At 43.8% G+C, this 16,412-nt stretch overlaps 1 protein-coding gene across 6 annotated transcripts in view; it reads right to left on the bottom strand.

Moving 5' to 3' along the window:
• Positions 1-16,412, bottom strand: part of HERC1 (HECT and RLD domain containing E3 ubiquitin protein ligase family member 1) — a 186,126-nt gene that overhangs the window by 19,342 nt on the left and 150,372 nt on the right. For all 6 annotated transcript variants that reach the window (XM_040413647.1, XM_040413648.1, XM_040413649.1 and 3 more), the window contains exons 56-65: positions 12,377-12,507; positions 12,098-12,297; positions 8,528-8,639; positions 6,969-7,115; positions 6,773-6,874; positions 6,026-6,199; positions 5,494-5,787; positions 2,739-2,804; positions 1,588-1,713; positions 1,251-1,389 (exon numbers count right to left, since the gene is read on the bottom strand). In XM_040413647.1, the coding sequence (XP_040269581.1) occupies positions 1,251-1,389; positions 1,588-1,713; positions 2,739-2,804; positions 5,494-5,787; positions 6,026-6,199; positions 6,773-6,874; positions 6,969-7,115; positions 8,528-8,639; positions 12,098-12,297; positions 12,377-12,507 (1,491 nt within the window). The remainder of the gene's footprint in view (positions 1-1,250; positions 1,390-1,587; positions 1,714-2,738; positions 2,805-5,493; positions 5,788-6,025; positions 6,200-6,772; positions 6,875-6,968; positions 7,116-8,527; positions 8,640-12,097; positions 12,298-12,376; positions 12,508-16,412) is intronic.

The raw sequence follows: 16,412 nt of genomic DNA, 5'->3' as shown, positions 1-16,412 counted from the left end.
TCAAGTTAAGATACTCTTTCAGCCAGTATTGCGGCCCCGGCAGGTCCCCTTGTTTCACCCATGCCGCAATGTACTTCAGCTGACCAGCTATATAGTATAGGAAAAAGTCAGGCAAGGCTGCCCCCCCTTGAAGCTTGGATCTCTGTAGTACACTCAAGGAGAGCTTCCTTCTAGCCTTACCCCAAACGAAGGCCGCCGTTAATGAATGCAATCTGTCAAAGAAGGCTTTGGAGACTGCAGCACATGCATGTGACAGGAGGTAAAGACCCTTTGGAAGTAATATCATTTTGACTAAGTTCAATCTTCCCATTACCGAAAGCGGCATAGACTTCCAGGTCTTAAACTTATCAATGAACAGAGATTCTATAGGGTCTATATTTCTTGCCACCGACACGTGGGGGTCCCTTGTGATTACTATACCAAGGTATTTAAAGTGATCCACCACTGGTAAGTTATGAAAACTTCCCGGCCAATCATGTGTCCAGAGAGGCATAACAGCAGATTTCGTCCAGTTTATGTGCAAGGCCGAGTAAGTGCCAAACTTCTCTATCACATCAATCGCACTCGGGAGTGTTCGTTCGGGCTCGCCCATAAACAGGAGTAGATAAGGTATTTACTTTCAACTCCTTTATCGTATGACAAAATGACATTTCTTAATACGCTTATTTACATAACTGCTGTAGATTAGCTACAGCAATGCGAAAAATACCTTAGCCTTGAGGAAGTCAAAATATCCACCATAAGCATGGGGTATATCGCAGGGGTAGCCCCTTATGATTTGAATAACCTACACTTCGGTTTTCCCTAGGTCACTTTTTCGCCTTTCTTGTTGATGCTCATTACTTTTTGTACAGAAAGGTTTCCTCATTACACCATTTTCTTGGTGATATTGATCACCTACCCTGACGATAGGTGATCAATAATAATAATAACTTGGACAACCCCTTTAATAAAGGATACTGGATTGTGATACAGAGGTGCTGCCAATTGGCATGTGTATGCGTTTGCATAGTTTAGTGTATTGTTTTCATGCACTCCTCATTTATCCAGGCAATGCCCGATATTATAGTCTCTTCATATGAAACATATGCAGAAATACAATTTTTGAGACTAAGTGACTATATAGTACATTTAAATCAATGTCTTTTCTATCATGTCTCTATAAAACTGTCCTTATATTAATTTTCAAGCAAATTAATCCATTATGATTTTAGTTGTGTGCGCTCTAAAATGCATCAGGTATACTTTACCTTGAAGAGCAGAGATGACAGTCAGTACATGAAGGTCATCCGAATTACCTTGACCAAGACGACCATAACTACCCTCTCCACAGGCTAACACAGTGCCATTAGCTTGGATGACAAAGGTACAATTTTGACCACAGATGACCTGGGAACAAGTGTAGATGGATAAGTAAAATCACCGTGAACAATAGTGAAAGCACTATCCAATAGTGTGAACTTTACTTAACTGGATACTATGCAAAACAACTAGTCATTGCATGGTGCTTGTAAGATAAAAATGGTTCCATCTTACCAACTATACCCCCTTCCCCGCACAAACTCTTCCCCCATATCCCCAATATACCTGCTGTGCCTGAGAGAAGGAGGCTGCTGCAGATGGGATCATCACATTTCTGCCTGCCTCCGCTAGTTGTCCATGCCGTCCAGCTCCCCACAGAAATACATCACACTTGCCTCCAAGATGCCAATCCTGTGAAGAAAAGTAGGACACTGATTGTAGAGGGAAAAAAAACCCCATCCCTTTAAGGCTCATGCTCTACAACGACTTTGACTAAGGGTCCATTCACACGTCCGTGTATGTTTTGCGGATCCACATAACACGGACACCGGCAATGTGCGTTTCGCATTTTGCGGACCGCACATCACCGGCACTTAATAGAAAATGCCTATTCTTGTCCGCAATTGCGGACAAGAATAGGACATGTTCTATTTTTTTTTCGGGATCGGAATTGCGGACCCGGAAGTGTCCGTTGTGGAGGATCATTGTGTATTAACGTTTAAGACCAAAAATAGGAGCGCTCCGTATACTTTACAACCTAGGCCATTCAAACTAAACCAGTGGATCCCCAGTGGAACCACGAGGGACGCCGCAAGGCAGAGAGCTGAACCGCACGAACAATCTGTCCGGGACACCTACAGAAGACATCCGTGGTCGGTGGGCAAGTGACTTCTGAGCCAGAGACAGTGCGGGACGCCGCACCCAGGCTCAGAACACCAGTCCCGCTCACAGTATATATATATGGTAATATTTGTCATCCTGATTCTAATGATAAGGAGGAGACAGGTTAAAAATTAATCTGAACAGACAAAAGTGGCTTTGTGGTCTGTACGAAAACTACTGGATTTTAGGATTATTTTAAAATATCGATAGCGACATGTTAATTAAAAATATCACCAAAAATTATTTTAAATATGTTTAACATAAAAACTTGATTTAAACAATAGGTCATTTTCTAATGACACATTAAATGGAGTCCCAGTAAACAGCTATTTATCTGCTCACAAAAATCAAATGAGACCCATCCCTTGCTGTAAGGCAGCCGTCAGTAGCAGGAGCCCTCCCTCACTGCTCTGTCCACAGTAGGAGACTAGGTTTAGATATATCCAACCCTGTGAGCCGACTGTCAGATGATAATGCAAGGCATCAGAAGGAGTTCTCAGCACAGGAGTATGCAGAAATAAATAAAATATACTCTTTCATGTGGGGCTACTCACCTCTGGCCTGGAGATGGCCCATGACATAATTTGTTCATCTGTCCCATTAATCCACTTGCTGTTATCCTGTGGACATAGTAATGCATCTGAATAAATATGTTCAGGAGAAATGGCATACAAGCTTTGAGGAAAAAAATATGAAAACATTTAGATTTTATGCAAGAATAATTCTCTGTCAGAAATGCACTATACTACTGACACCAAAAGCAATATATATTAGAACTAGCTGTGTCAATTCCCTTTATGTATCTTATTAGAAAATACACAATTTCCATATATTGCAGTGATGAATGGATAACAAGTCTAAAAACGCTGTATACAAACTAGAGCTAATAAAAAAAATATATATATTTTACGGGTATGTTCACATGCAGCAGATGAGTTCTATACATTTGTTCATACCATGTTTTTGTCCCATGGTAAACATATACCGTATATACTCGAGTATAAGCCGACCCGAGTATAAGCCGAGCCCCTAATTTTACCCCAAAAAAATGGGAAAAATTATTGACTCGAGTATAAGACTAGGGTGCGAAATGCAGCTATAATGCAGAGTGTATGTGTATATAATATAATAATACATTATACACACACATCTGCAAGAGGGTGACTCCCTGTATTTAATGCAGAGTGTGTGCATTATATACACACACACTCTGCATTAAATACAGGGAGCCATCCACAGATCTCCCCCCTAAACAGTGCCATCCACAGATCCCCCCTAAACAGTGCCATCCACAGATCCCCCCTCCCCTAAACAGTGCCATGATGGCACTGTTTAGGGGAGGGGGTATCTGTGGATGGCACTGTAGGGGGATCTGTGGATGGCACTGCCATCCACAGATCCCCCTACAGTGCCATCCACAGATCCCCCCTACAGTGCCATCCACAGATCCCCCTACAGTGCCATCCACAGATCCCCCTACAGTGCCATCCACAGATCCCCCTACAGTGCCATCCACAGATCCCCCTACAGCAGGGCTTGACAAATTTCCTTGGAATCTAGGAGCCAGCTAAAAAAGTTAGGAGCCAGGCGGAGCCGCGTCATAAAGCCCCCAGTAGGTGCCCCCATAGTGCTCCCCCCCCCACTTTTCCATAGAGCCCCCCAATAATGCTGTATACCATGTTGCATATACCGCCGCTCCGTCCCCGGACCCTATTGACTATAATGGGGACGGGGGTGGAGCTCCGGCACAGCACGGCAGTTCGCGGTGAGAGGCCGCCGGACTAAAAAGTTGGACATGCAGTACTTTTAGTCCGGCGGCCTTTCACCATGCACTGCCGTGCTGCGCCAGAGCTCTGCCCCCATTATAGTCAATGGGGACGGAGCGGTGGTCCGGCGAAACAGCGGAAGGACGGATCCGACAGGGTGAACAGCCTGCCGGATCCGTCCTGCCGCAAGTGTGAAAGTACCCTTAGTTATATAGCTACTGAATGAGACAGAAGAAGGGATGCCTTTTAACATGTATATCTCCTTGAGAAGCCAATTTGATCCTAAAGGGTTAATTCAACCTGTAATCTAAACTGTGTCCTGTCACTTTTATCTCTCTGCTCCTGTCCCTTAATCTGATCACTGCTGCAACAAAAGCATCAGCCGACAGCCTCAGTGTAACCTGTTCTTTTAACTCAAAGAATCGAATGAGTCACTAACTAATCGGATCTTCAGATTCTTTTAACCTGAGACTCATTCGATTCTTTCTAGACTCCCTCCTGTACTTGTGTCAGTGACCTAGAGCTGCTAGTGCTTGCCTCAGCTCTGATTGGTTGGTGGGCGGGGAGGGGCTGGCAGAAGCAGCTTCCACTCTAGGATCAGATTACACTCCTCCCGAGCCCCTCCCCTCCCTGCTGCCAGCGTCTCGCTCTCTGTGTGCTGTGACTCACTGACTGAGGAGCTGCTTCACACGGTGCTGCCTCCGGACAGAACGGCAGCTCCGCACCCATCGCCCGGGCACCTTTGAAAACGGGCTGACAAATACCCAAGCGCCAGGACTAAATTTCTGGTCGCCATGGCGACCTGGGATTTGTCGAGCCCTGCCCTACAGTGCCATCCACAGATCCCCCGACGCTCACAGCAGTATATTTCAACGATATCTTACTTTGTCTTTGCTCCGGTAATACAGGCAGTGCGGGGAGCGGCGCTCACTCACTGACGTCACGCGCCTTCTCCCACTAGGCGGCGCAGGCGCGTGACGTCAGTGAGTGAGCGCCGCCCCCCGCACTGCCTGTATTACCGGAGCCAAGACCTAGACTCGAGTATAAGACGAGGAGGCTTTTTGAGCACAAAAATATGTGCCAAAAAACTCGTCTTATACTTGAGTATATACGGTATATTTGGGGGGGGGGGAGAAATCATAAGCATAGTACAATACTCTTTTTCTGGACTCTACAGGAACAGAAAAAAAAACAAAAAAAACTGTATACGTTAATGTACAGGTTTTTGTTACAATGGAACCCTAATGTGATATGAACACAGCCTAAATGAGGATGTTTCTGCAATACGTGCATGTATTACTGTAAACCCCATTCAGATGATAGGGTTAGCTGCAAAAATGTCTACAACAAATCTGCATTGTGGAGATCTGTTCTAGTATACTTTTAATATGATGTTTGTTAGTCACTATTACTTTCTGCTAAAACTAAATCAAACTAAAACATAAAAAAAGTTGTCCTAGTAGTTAACTATGTTCTTGTAAAAATCATCATTTAATTAAGACTGCCAAGTAAAGTCTACTGACTCACAAAGCAGCTTTCCTACCATTAGAAGTGTTAGTTCTTCCTCTGGAACTGGTTCCAGGTCGGGGACAGCGAAGGATTCCGGGAATGGTGCTCCCCTAGCCAGAGCTTCAGCTGCTTTAATGGTGGTAGAAAAACACTCCAGCCATGCCCATTCTGCTGGGTTCCATGAGGCAGGCTCTGGTGGGGCTAGGCGGTGGTGAGGAGGTATAGGTGGATTACACAGAAGCTGGTCCAGATTCAATCCCACAGCCAATGATGCTAGGCATTGCATATAGGGGCTGTGCACCAATTGGTCCCCACACACAACGTGAGGCTAAAAAATGAGACACCAAGAATAACATGTGAGTTTCCAAACAACAAATCAAATAGAAAACAAGATAAATCTATTATGCACTGCTAAACGATGAAAGCGTAAGATAAGTTATTAGAATTTACAGCATAAACAATTAGAATTTTAGAACATTATAGTCTTTTAAAAACAAAAAAAACTTGTAGGGTAAAAAGAGAAACAATTTACAGCACAGGTATTGTGGCCACTGCTTCTGCAATACCTTCTCATATGCATACTGTTCCTGAAGCATGATGGGTAGGCGCTCTAAGAAAGTTTGCATACATGGTGCCATGTTCAGTCCTGAAATCCCTTGGTGCTTCAGCGCAGTTCTGCAGGTAGCTAGAACGTGATTGGAGGACATCCACTCTGGTGTGCAATTTACCACCAGAACATCCTGCAAAGCAATAGTAGATACTCACTATACACAAAATTCAAGTACTGAACTGAAACCACTTACAATAGTCATGTACTGATGTCTTAGATGTAAAGACAGGCAGCCCAGCAAGCGATCGTCGGGAAGTGTTCCCTCCCGGCAATCGCTTGCTAGCTAGCGGAGGAGACCACTGCTATTACACGCAGCGATTTTCTCCGCAGCTATGCTATTGCTCGTCCCCATACTGTCTAGTGGTTTGCCGGCGGCAGATCGTAAGTAGATACCACGATCTGCTGCCGGCATGCGTTGATTTTTACTTTGAAAAAAATTATAAATCAGAATTGCCCGTTGAATAAGAATTTGCTCATTCATTGGGCAGTTGGCAGCAGTATTACACTGCAAGATGATCGCTAACTAGCATTCGTGTAAATGCTCGTAAGCGATTATTGGCCAAAATATCTGCCAATGTAATACAGCCTTAATTAAGAATGATTAAGAAGGACTACAAAAATAATAAGAAATATTCTAGGCAAAGTCCCTCTTAAAACAGTTCTAAAGAGAGAATGGGATGACTAAAAAGAATGGGATGCTTACCTTTGAACGATTCGAGCAGGCAGCAACTCCCACTTCAGGAATCCAAGTAGTGGTGGTCACCGCTCCAGAGCCGGTTACAACAGACTGCAAAATGGAACCATCCTTAAACAAAACACAACAAAATGAAACATCTGATATGTGAAAAGCATATACATTACAAAATACTTTTTTTTCCCTACAGCTTATTTAGCCTTACCCTTAAGGACCAAATATTCATTAGGCCACCAAGCCCACCAGACACCAAGGCGAGCCCATCATGACTGAAAGACACGGTACGGACAGGAGTAATGTGGCCTTTAAACTTGTAAGCACATCGGATGTCCTCAGGCTTCCTGCAAAACTCCTAAGATGAAAACACAACAAGGAGTCATCATCATTAGAAACAAAGAAGAAATCACTTATTGTTTAGGCTACTATAATTCATATTCGTTTCCTTTTTTCCTTTCAGATCAATGAGGGATTCATATAATATACAATCAGATGGAATTCGAGGTCCTGTTACATTAATATTTTTTTTTTATAACAAGGAAAATGGTACTTTCATAGACAAATTTATAGTATTTCTAGGTGCAATGCTTACCTGGTCCTGGGATTTGTTAAAGAGGACATGTAGTTTGGATTTTTTCCCAAGTTAATAGTACAAGTAATACTAAGATTTTTTTAGTTATAAATCTTAAAAGGGAAAAATGGTTCTTCAGATTCCTGTGCTGCTTCACTAAGGGCAGCAATACACTTTCAGTAGCTGTCGACAGCCATCTCTCCCGAATCTACCATATACAGTCGGCTCGGCTGAACATGCATGTGTATTTAATGCTGAGAGTGGAGAAAGCTAAAGGTAGACACTTCTGGCGCTAGCTAATCTCCCAGGAAAACTAAAATATCAGTTTGCCTGATCTTTCTCTCCCTTGACAGATGATGATCGGGAGCTCCCCATACATATTAGATTGTTGGCCGAAGCCGCCATTCTTGGCAGGTTGAGCCAACAATACACTAATATGTTTGGGGGCCTTATCTCTCAATTCACTGCTGAAATCCAGCTTCAGTGAAGATGAGACAGCAGCTCACTGAAGGATCAGATTACATCTACAGCCCAAAAAAAAAAAAAAAAGCTATGGAGAGGGTAGAAGAAGAAAGAGGAGGGAAAGAAGTGACGGTCCACTGGAGACAAGCACAGAGACACACAGGCCATTGTGATGGCTAGTAAGTCATACAAGTCAAATAATGGTCAGAAATAGTGATATTCCTCCCATACACACATGGCAGCTTATCCTGAAAAATCATCTGAAACCACAATTACACTTTAAAGGGATTCGGTCAGCTAGTTTGAACCTATAGAGCTGAGGACATGTGCTGCTAGCACGTTCACAATATACATTTCCCATAGCTCTTAGTGCTTTTATTCAGTCAATTTTTTTTTATATATATGCAAATGAGGCAAGTATCGGAGGATGCGGGCAATGCTGGCCTCCTTCACAGTGGGCGTGGCTGGGCTCCTGAAACATTGGTAACAGCCCCTTGGGCTCCTTACTTGCCTCATTTGCATAGATATAAAATCCTTTTTTGATTGAAAAGCACTCAGAGCTATGGGAAATTGTGAACGTGCTAGCGGCAATCTAGCAGCACATGTCCTCAGCTCTATAGGCTCAAACTAGCTGATAGAATCCCTTTAAGTACTGTAGATCAGATTTTGAAAATTTTTGAAAAATTTGATTGTTCTGCACATACAGGGACAACCTAACTCTTCTAATCACTGACCTTGTTAGAAATTTGCGCCTTCCAGTCTTCTGTTGTTGCTGATCTGGAGTGAAACGCATCCAGAGTGGTCTGCAGAACTGTCCACACGCACACCAGACCATTTTGGCATCCACTGTGATGAAAAGCACCCTATTAGTTGTTAAGTACCTTATTCACATATGTAAAATAGGAGTTGTGAACCAGTTACAAACAAATACAGCTAAATACTTTAACATCAAAGTATATCGAACCTGATCACAAGTCTTTGCTCTGTCCTGTAGTTAGAACTGCTGTTGCTCTTGGTTCCCATTAGGTACATGGAGACAAATCCTATTTCCTGACATAAATATTAAAGGGCTTCTCCGGTTTAGACAAACGTTACTTGTAGAAAGGTCTACAACAACAAAGCTTGCCATACACATAAAAGGGTGTATTAGACACCCCGATACTGCAAGCGATTGTTGGGAGGGAAGCGTTCCCTCCTGGCAGTCACCAGATAGCTAACAGAGGACACCACTGCTATTACATGCAGCAATTTCCTCGGCAGAATGGGGTCCTCAAATGTCCTCCGCTTATTCCCATGCCGGACAGCGGTGTGCCGGCAGCAGATCACGATTACACAGCACAATCTGCTGCCGACAAATCCAGATCTTTTAGCATGCTGAAAGATCTGAATTGCCCAATGAACGAGCGTTTGCTCATTCATCGGGCTATCGGAGGCAGTATTAGAATGGCAGATGATCGCTAGCGAGCGTTACTACGAATGCTCATAAGGGATTATCAGGGCAGAAAATCTACCTGTCTAATATGCCTGATCCTTCTGTTTTTGGGTAGATAAGCCACTCTCTGAGGTGTCTGGTGGCAACCTTCTACCTTCTCCCCAATTACAATACATGAATACTTAGCAGAGTATTGGAAGATCGAAAGAGATGGCCAAACTTGTTCGGTCAATGGCTAACAGTTATCTTATGTCAGGGCTCGACAAATTCCAGGCGCCAGGTCGCCATGGCGACCAGGAATTTGGTCCTGGCGCTCGGGTATTTGTCAGCCCATTTTCAAAGATGCGCTCTCGGCGCGCACCATGGTTTCCTGAGCCGGCACAGTGGAGAAGGAGAGGAGTCTCTCCCTCCACACTGTGCGCGGCTGCCACTGACCACCAATGAGAACAGAGTAGGAGGAGGAGGGGAGGGACTGTGGCCACCGCCACCAATGAATGCCTGAATACCAATGTGCCGGCCATATCCAGGCCTCTATGACTGCACACTGTGATCCGCGCGATTAACCCCTCAGTTGAGGGGTTAATTGCGCGGATCACAGCGTCCTGTCAGAGGTCGGGTGCCGGGAATGTTTGTCTGCATTGGTGGCAGTGGGCAGTTCCGATCGGAGTCCCAGCAGTGTAATGCTGGGGCTCCGATCGGTTACCATGGCAGCCAGGAGTCACGCTACTGAAGTCCTGGCTGCGATGGTATGTTAGTGAGCAGCATTATACTCACGTGCGCCGTGGCCGCCGGGCGCTCCTTCTTCAGTCTGTGCGGCTCATTGCTAATGCTTATAGCATTAGCAATGCGCCACACAGACCTATGAGAAGAAGGAGCTCCTGGCGATCACGGCGCACGTGAGTATAATGCTGCTCACTAACATACCATCGCAGCCAGGACTTCAGTAGCGTCCTGGCTGCCATGGTAACCGATCGGAGCCCCAGCATTACACTGCTGGGACTCCGATCGGAACTGCCCACTGCCACCAATGATGAAGAGGGGGGAGGAGGAGGACCCTGTGGCCACTGCCACCAATGATTAATACTGGGGAGGGAGGGGGGGTGGGTTTGTTACCAGAGGGGGCTGATAAGAGGGAAGGGCTGGAGGGGCTGATCAGAGGCTGGAGGGGCTGATCAGAGGCTGGCTGCCATGGTCAGCTCCCTGCTGTTGTGTGCACAAAGCACAGGGCAGCAGGGAGAGTGTAAAGTCCTAATTACCCTAATAGAGCTCTATTATGGTGAATATGACAAGGGTTCTAGCCCTTAAGGAGGCTAATAGTTATTAAATAAAAAGTAAAAAAAAAAAAAAAAAAAAAGTTTAAACACCCCCCCCCCACCCAAATATAGAAAACAATATATCGCACATGCTTAAAATTATATCGCAATATAGATTTTATGACGCGGCTCTGCCTGGCTCCTAACTTTTTTAGCTGGCTCCTAGATTCCAAGGAAATTTGTCAAGCCCTGTCTTATGTGTATCTCCAGCTTAAAATGATCTAAGTCTTCCACTGCTGGGAAACTCAGTGTTTCTGATCAAAATACCCCCTTCCCCCCTGGTGGGACACCCAGTATTTAGCTGTAATCTGTCGGGAAATTTGGCGGAGCCAGTACAGAAAAACAATAAGCATTACTGAGTCCATTTAAATCAACTAAAAGCCATCTGGGTAATGAAGGGCAGGTTGGACTTCACTCTGGACCAAGAGATAAGGTTCCTGAACAGAACATTTCCCTCTATTATCTCAGAATTTCATAATATGGTATATGAAAATAGGTTTTCTAAACTGGGCTACCCAAGTACAAGGCTCCATGTAATAGCCACACAAATAACTTCAATGATGTAGAGCACCACCATCCTTAAAGGGACACTGACAGGCGAAATCAGCATATATAGTTAGATATATCACATTACAGGTCTTATAGAGTCTTTTAAAAGCATATAACTATCCCCCTGTCCACCTTATAAAGAGCGAAATATAAAGTTTTATAACCTGCTTCTCCGTTCAGCAATCTGCCCAAGGGGCGGCGTTTCATGTGAAAATGCGCCCAGCCAGCCTTCCCGACTGCCGTTCTTAAGCCCCGCCCAGCTCATCAAATCCTCCGGGCATCGTTCATGCCCAATCTTCTGCGCCCCGCCGTGCCGTCGGACGCACTGTAATTAACCCCTTATATGATGTGAGTGAGCGCTGCTCACTCACATCATATAAGGGGTTAATTATAGTGCGTCCGACGGCACGGCGGGGCGCAGGCGCAGAAGATTGGGCATGAACGATGCCCGGAGGATTGAATTGTGCAGGCGCAGGATCGGGACTGGGGAGAGTTCTAGCCCCGCCCAGCGAAGTGAATAATGATGAGCTGGGCGGGGCTTAAGAATGGCAGTTGGGAAGGCTGGCTGGGCGCATTTTCACATGAAACGCCGCCCCTTGGGCAGATTGCTGACCGCAGATGCAGGTTATAAAACTTTATATTTCGCTCTTTATAAGGTGGACAGGGGGGATAGTTATATGCTTTTAAAAGACTCTATAAGACCTGTAATGTGATATATCTAACTATATATGCTGATTTCGCCTGTCAGTGTCCCTTTAAAAGGGTTTTCCTACCAATATAAAGTATTGCATATCACTAGAATACACCATCACTGTCAATTTAGTAGGAGTTTAAATGGTTCACAGCAATGACTATGCAAAGCTTCCCAGTGTAGCTTCCGCTCATACTCACAACCAATAAAGTGAGGAATCAGGAGGCACCATAAATGCTCGAAAAAAACAACAACGAAAAAACGGTACAATGCACAATAAACAGACACTACTGCAGTGAATCAGAGGAAAGACACTTACGTCGCTAGCATGAGCTGTGGGCTGTCAGGCTTTCCCACTAATCCACACCAGGCTATTGTGTTAACATAGGATGGATGTGTCAGGAAGTAAAGTGTTTTCCAGCCGCCATCTATGTTCGCCCACAACTTTACAGTGTCTTCTTTAGCACAGGTAAGGAGTATTTGGCCAGTTGGATCCCATTTCAAGTTAACAAACATTTCCTAAAAACACACACCATTTTAGCTGTTTGATAAGATGACTCAGCTAGCAATCAATGAATGAATGTAAATTACAGCTTACCTTATGAGCATCAATGAGAATGACTTGTCCTTTATCAACTGGCTCTTTGTTTCCAATCAATAACTTCCCATCGGCGTACCCAACTGCAAATGGATGATCTTCACTGAACCAAGCAATGCAAGTAACAGCCACTGTCAACAGCAAAAAGAGGCAGTAAATCATTTACTTGCTACAACTAAATATGCTTTTCCTTAGGACTATAGCCTCAAAGTATAAAATACTATATATAAATGTACTCAAGGATCAAATAAAAATATAGCCAAGTCTAAAGGTAAACTCCATTCTGAGTGACATCTGAATATATCACAGTTTAACCCCTTTTTTGCAAATCTGACCAGTGTGACTTTAAGTGGTGATAACTTTAAAACGCTTTGACTTATCCAGGCCATTCTGAGATTGTTTTTTCGTCACATATTGTACTTCATGACACTGGTAAAATGAAGTAAAAAAAAATTCTTTTTTATTTATAAAAAAATACCAAAATTTACCAAAAATTTGTAAATAATTGCAAATTTCCAAGTTTCAATTTCTCTACTTCTATAATACATAGTAATACCTCCAAAAATAGTTATTACTTTACATTCCCTATATGTCTACTTCATGTTTGGATCATTTTGGGAATGATATTTTATTTTTTGGGGATGTTACAAGGCTTAGAAGTTTAGAAGCAAATCTTGAAATTTTTCAAAAACCCCATTTTTAGGGACCAGTTCAGGTCTGAAGTCACTTTGCGAGGATTACATAATAGAAACCACCCAAAAATGACCCCATTCTATAAACTACACCCCTCAAGGTATTCAAAACTGATTTTACAAACTTTGTTAACCCTTTAGGTGTTCCACAAGAATTAATGGAAAATAGAGATACAATTTCAAAATTTAACTTTTTTGGCAGATTTTCTATTTTTATAATTTTTTTTCCAGTTACAAAGCAAGGGTTAACAGCCAAACTCAATATTTATGGCCCAGATTCTGTAGTTTACAGAAACACCCCATATGTGGTCGTAAACTGCTGTACGGGCACACGGCAAAGCGCAGAAGGAAAGGAATGCCATACGTTTTTTGGAAGGCAGGTTTTGCTGGACTGTTTTTTTTTGACACCATGTCCCATTTGAAGCCCCCCTGATGCACTCCTAGAGTAGAAACTTCAAAAAAGTGGCCCCATTTTAGAAACTACGGGATGGGCTGGCAGTATTGTTGGTACTAGTTTAGGGTAGATATGATTTTTGGTTGCTCTATATTACACTTTTTGTCAGGCAAGATAACAAGAAATAGCTGTTTTGGCACCGTTTTTATTTTTTGTTATTTACAACATTCATCTGACAGGTTAGATCATGTGATATTTTTATAGACCAGGTTGTCACGGATGCGGCGATACCTAATATGTATACTTTCTTTTTATTTATGTAAGTTTTACACAATGAATTCTTTTTTCAAGCAAAAAAATCATGTTTTAGCGTTTCCATAGTCTGAGAGCCATAATTTTTTTCAGTTTTTGGGCGATTACCTTGGGTAGGGTATGATTTTTGCGGGATGAGATGACTGTTTTATTGGCACTATTTTGGGGTGCGTGTGCCTTTTTTATTGCTTGCTATTACACTTTTTGTGATGTAAGGTGACAATAAATGGTTTATTTAGCACAGTTTTTATTTTTTACGGTGTTCATCTGAGGGGTTAGGTCATGTGATATTTTTATACAGCCGGTCGATACGAACGTGGTGATACCAAATATGTATACTTTTTTTTTTCATTTATGTAAGTTTTACACAATAACCGCTTAAAAAAAAATAAAAAAATGATGTTTTAGTGTCTCCATATTTTGAGCCATAGTTTTTTATTTTTTGGGTGATTGTCTCAGGTAGGGGCTCATTTTTTGCGGGATGAGGTGACTGTTAGATTGGTACTATTTTGGTGGGCAAACGCCTTTTTGATCGCTTGCTGTTGTACTTTATGTGATGTAAGGTGACAAAAAAATGGTTTATTTAGCACAGTTTTTATTTTTTATTTTTTTCGGTGTTCATCTGAGGGGTCATGTGATATGTTTATAGAGATGGTCGATACGGACGCGGCCATACCTAATATGTATACTTTTTCTTTCCCCCCTCTATTCTTTACCAATTTTTTTTTACATTTATTTGGGGAAAATGACGTTTTTGTTTATTCTTACTTGAAACTTGAAATTTTTTTGGGGGGAAACTTTTTTTTTTCACTTGGGGGTCTAATCCCACTTTGGGACTTGAACTTTTGGGGGTCTAATCCTTTACAATGCATTCCAATACTTCTGTATTGGAATGCATTGGCTGTATGAGTAATACTGTGTGTATTACTGTGTGCCTTCCATGCCATCGGGTCCCCCCTACAGCCGCATGGGGACCCGATGGCACGCCCGATCACCGCCGCAAGCACAGCTCAATGATTTGAGCAGGCAACGGGTTCCGATCACCGCCCGCCGGGCGGCGGTGATTGGAACACCACATGACGTATCGGTACGTCAAGGGTCCTTAAGGACTCGGGAAACATGCCGTACCGGTACGTCCTAAGTCCTTAAGGGGGTTAAAGGATAACTGTCGTATTTTTTATTTTTTTTTGAGTATTGGATTGTGGTAATTAATATCACCTTGGTGGCCCTATTTCAACTTTTCACTGTGTATTCAATTACCCCTTAATTCCACATTTTTGTTCCCTGTACTGCCTACTTCTACCTGTGCTTAAAATAGGGTTGCTAGGCATGGTCCGTCTAAACAGATAGACGGAGCACGCAGGGTGCAGGCTCACGTTACTGACAGCCAGGGACTGTAAGTAAATGATTAAAGCCAGGTCCTCCCCAGCAACTGATAACAGTGCCTGGGCTGTGTGCACTTCTCAGTGTCCCTGCGCTTGGCAGACGCTCCCTCACTCAGCAGAGCTGGAGAATGCAGCGCACAACAGGGAAGGGAGATCTGCCATCTGCTCAGTGTATAAATGAAAGCAACATGTGGTAAGAGGACCCCTTTGTGCTGCAGGAGATTAACCCTTTAGGGGGAGGGCTCTGGTTACTGACACTTTTGGGGGGCTATTGTTACTGGCTAGTAAGGGCAGGCGGGATTAGCCTCAGGGTGAGGGCAGTGGCGGCCATCTTAACTGAATAGTGGAATTGCAGTTTTATGCAGACTGGTTGCTAAGGGCTGAATCTTATTAAATATGGGGTAAGTCAGTCTAATAGTAACTGATTCTGGAATAACGAGATTTTGTGAAACTTACCAGTAAAATCTCTTTCTCGCTCTTCACTGGGGAACACAGAGACCATGGGTATAGCTATGTCCTATAGGAGGAGTTGACACTAGTAAAAGCTGTTAGCTCCTCTCCTGGCAGCTATATCCCCCCTCCAGCCAGGAGAGAGAGCTTCAGTTTGTGAGAAGCAGTAAGAGAAGCAAGTAAACCAACGAAACAATGTGGAACAGCAACAATGCCAAGAACCGAACCAGGTTCTAACCAGCAACAGCCACAACTGTGGCCGAACAACAATACTGGGTGGGTGCTGTGTCCCCCAATGAAGAGCGAGAAAGTTTCACAAGTTTCACAAAATCTCGTTTTCTCGCCCATATTTATTGGGGGACACAGAGACCATGGGACGTCCGAGAGCAGTCCACAGGGAGGGAAAACCACATACCCATGAAGCAAGCGCTAGTGCAGTCAACTAAGAACTGTCGCCTACAAGACCACGCGGCCCACGCAGCGACCATCGATGCATAAGTATGCACCTGGCAACTTCTTGCGAACATGTGCAAGGAGGACCGGAGACACCTTACATTACTGTGCAGCCAAAGCGCGATTCCTCCTAGCCCAAGAAGCGCTTTGGGGGAGTGAGCCGTGACACCTAAGGGTGGAACCCCGCTCCGAGAGTGGTAAGCTGCAGCACCTCCAGACCAAATCCAACGTGCAATCGCACTTTGGAGGCCACCAATCCCCAGCGAGGACCCTCCTGAGAGAAAAAGGGGATCCGTACGCCGAGAGGGACTGGAGGCTGCTAATAATGAGTAGAGCACTGACAACGTCCA

Source organism: Bufo bufo, chromosome 1 (genome assembly GCF_905171765.1).
Source record: "Bufo bufo chromosome 1, aBufBuf1.1, whole genome shotgun sequence".
Lineage (NCBI taxonomy): Eukaryota > Metazoa > Chordata > Amphibia > Anura > Bufonidae > Bufo > Bufo bufo.
The sequence above is the reverse complement of the archived record's forward strand: the minus strand, read 5'-3'. Positions and strand labels throughout refer to the sequence as shown.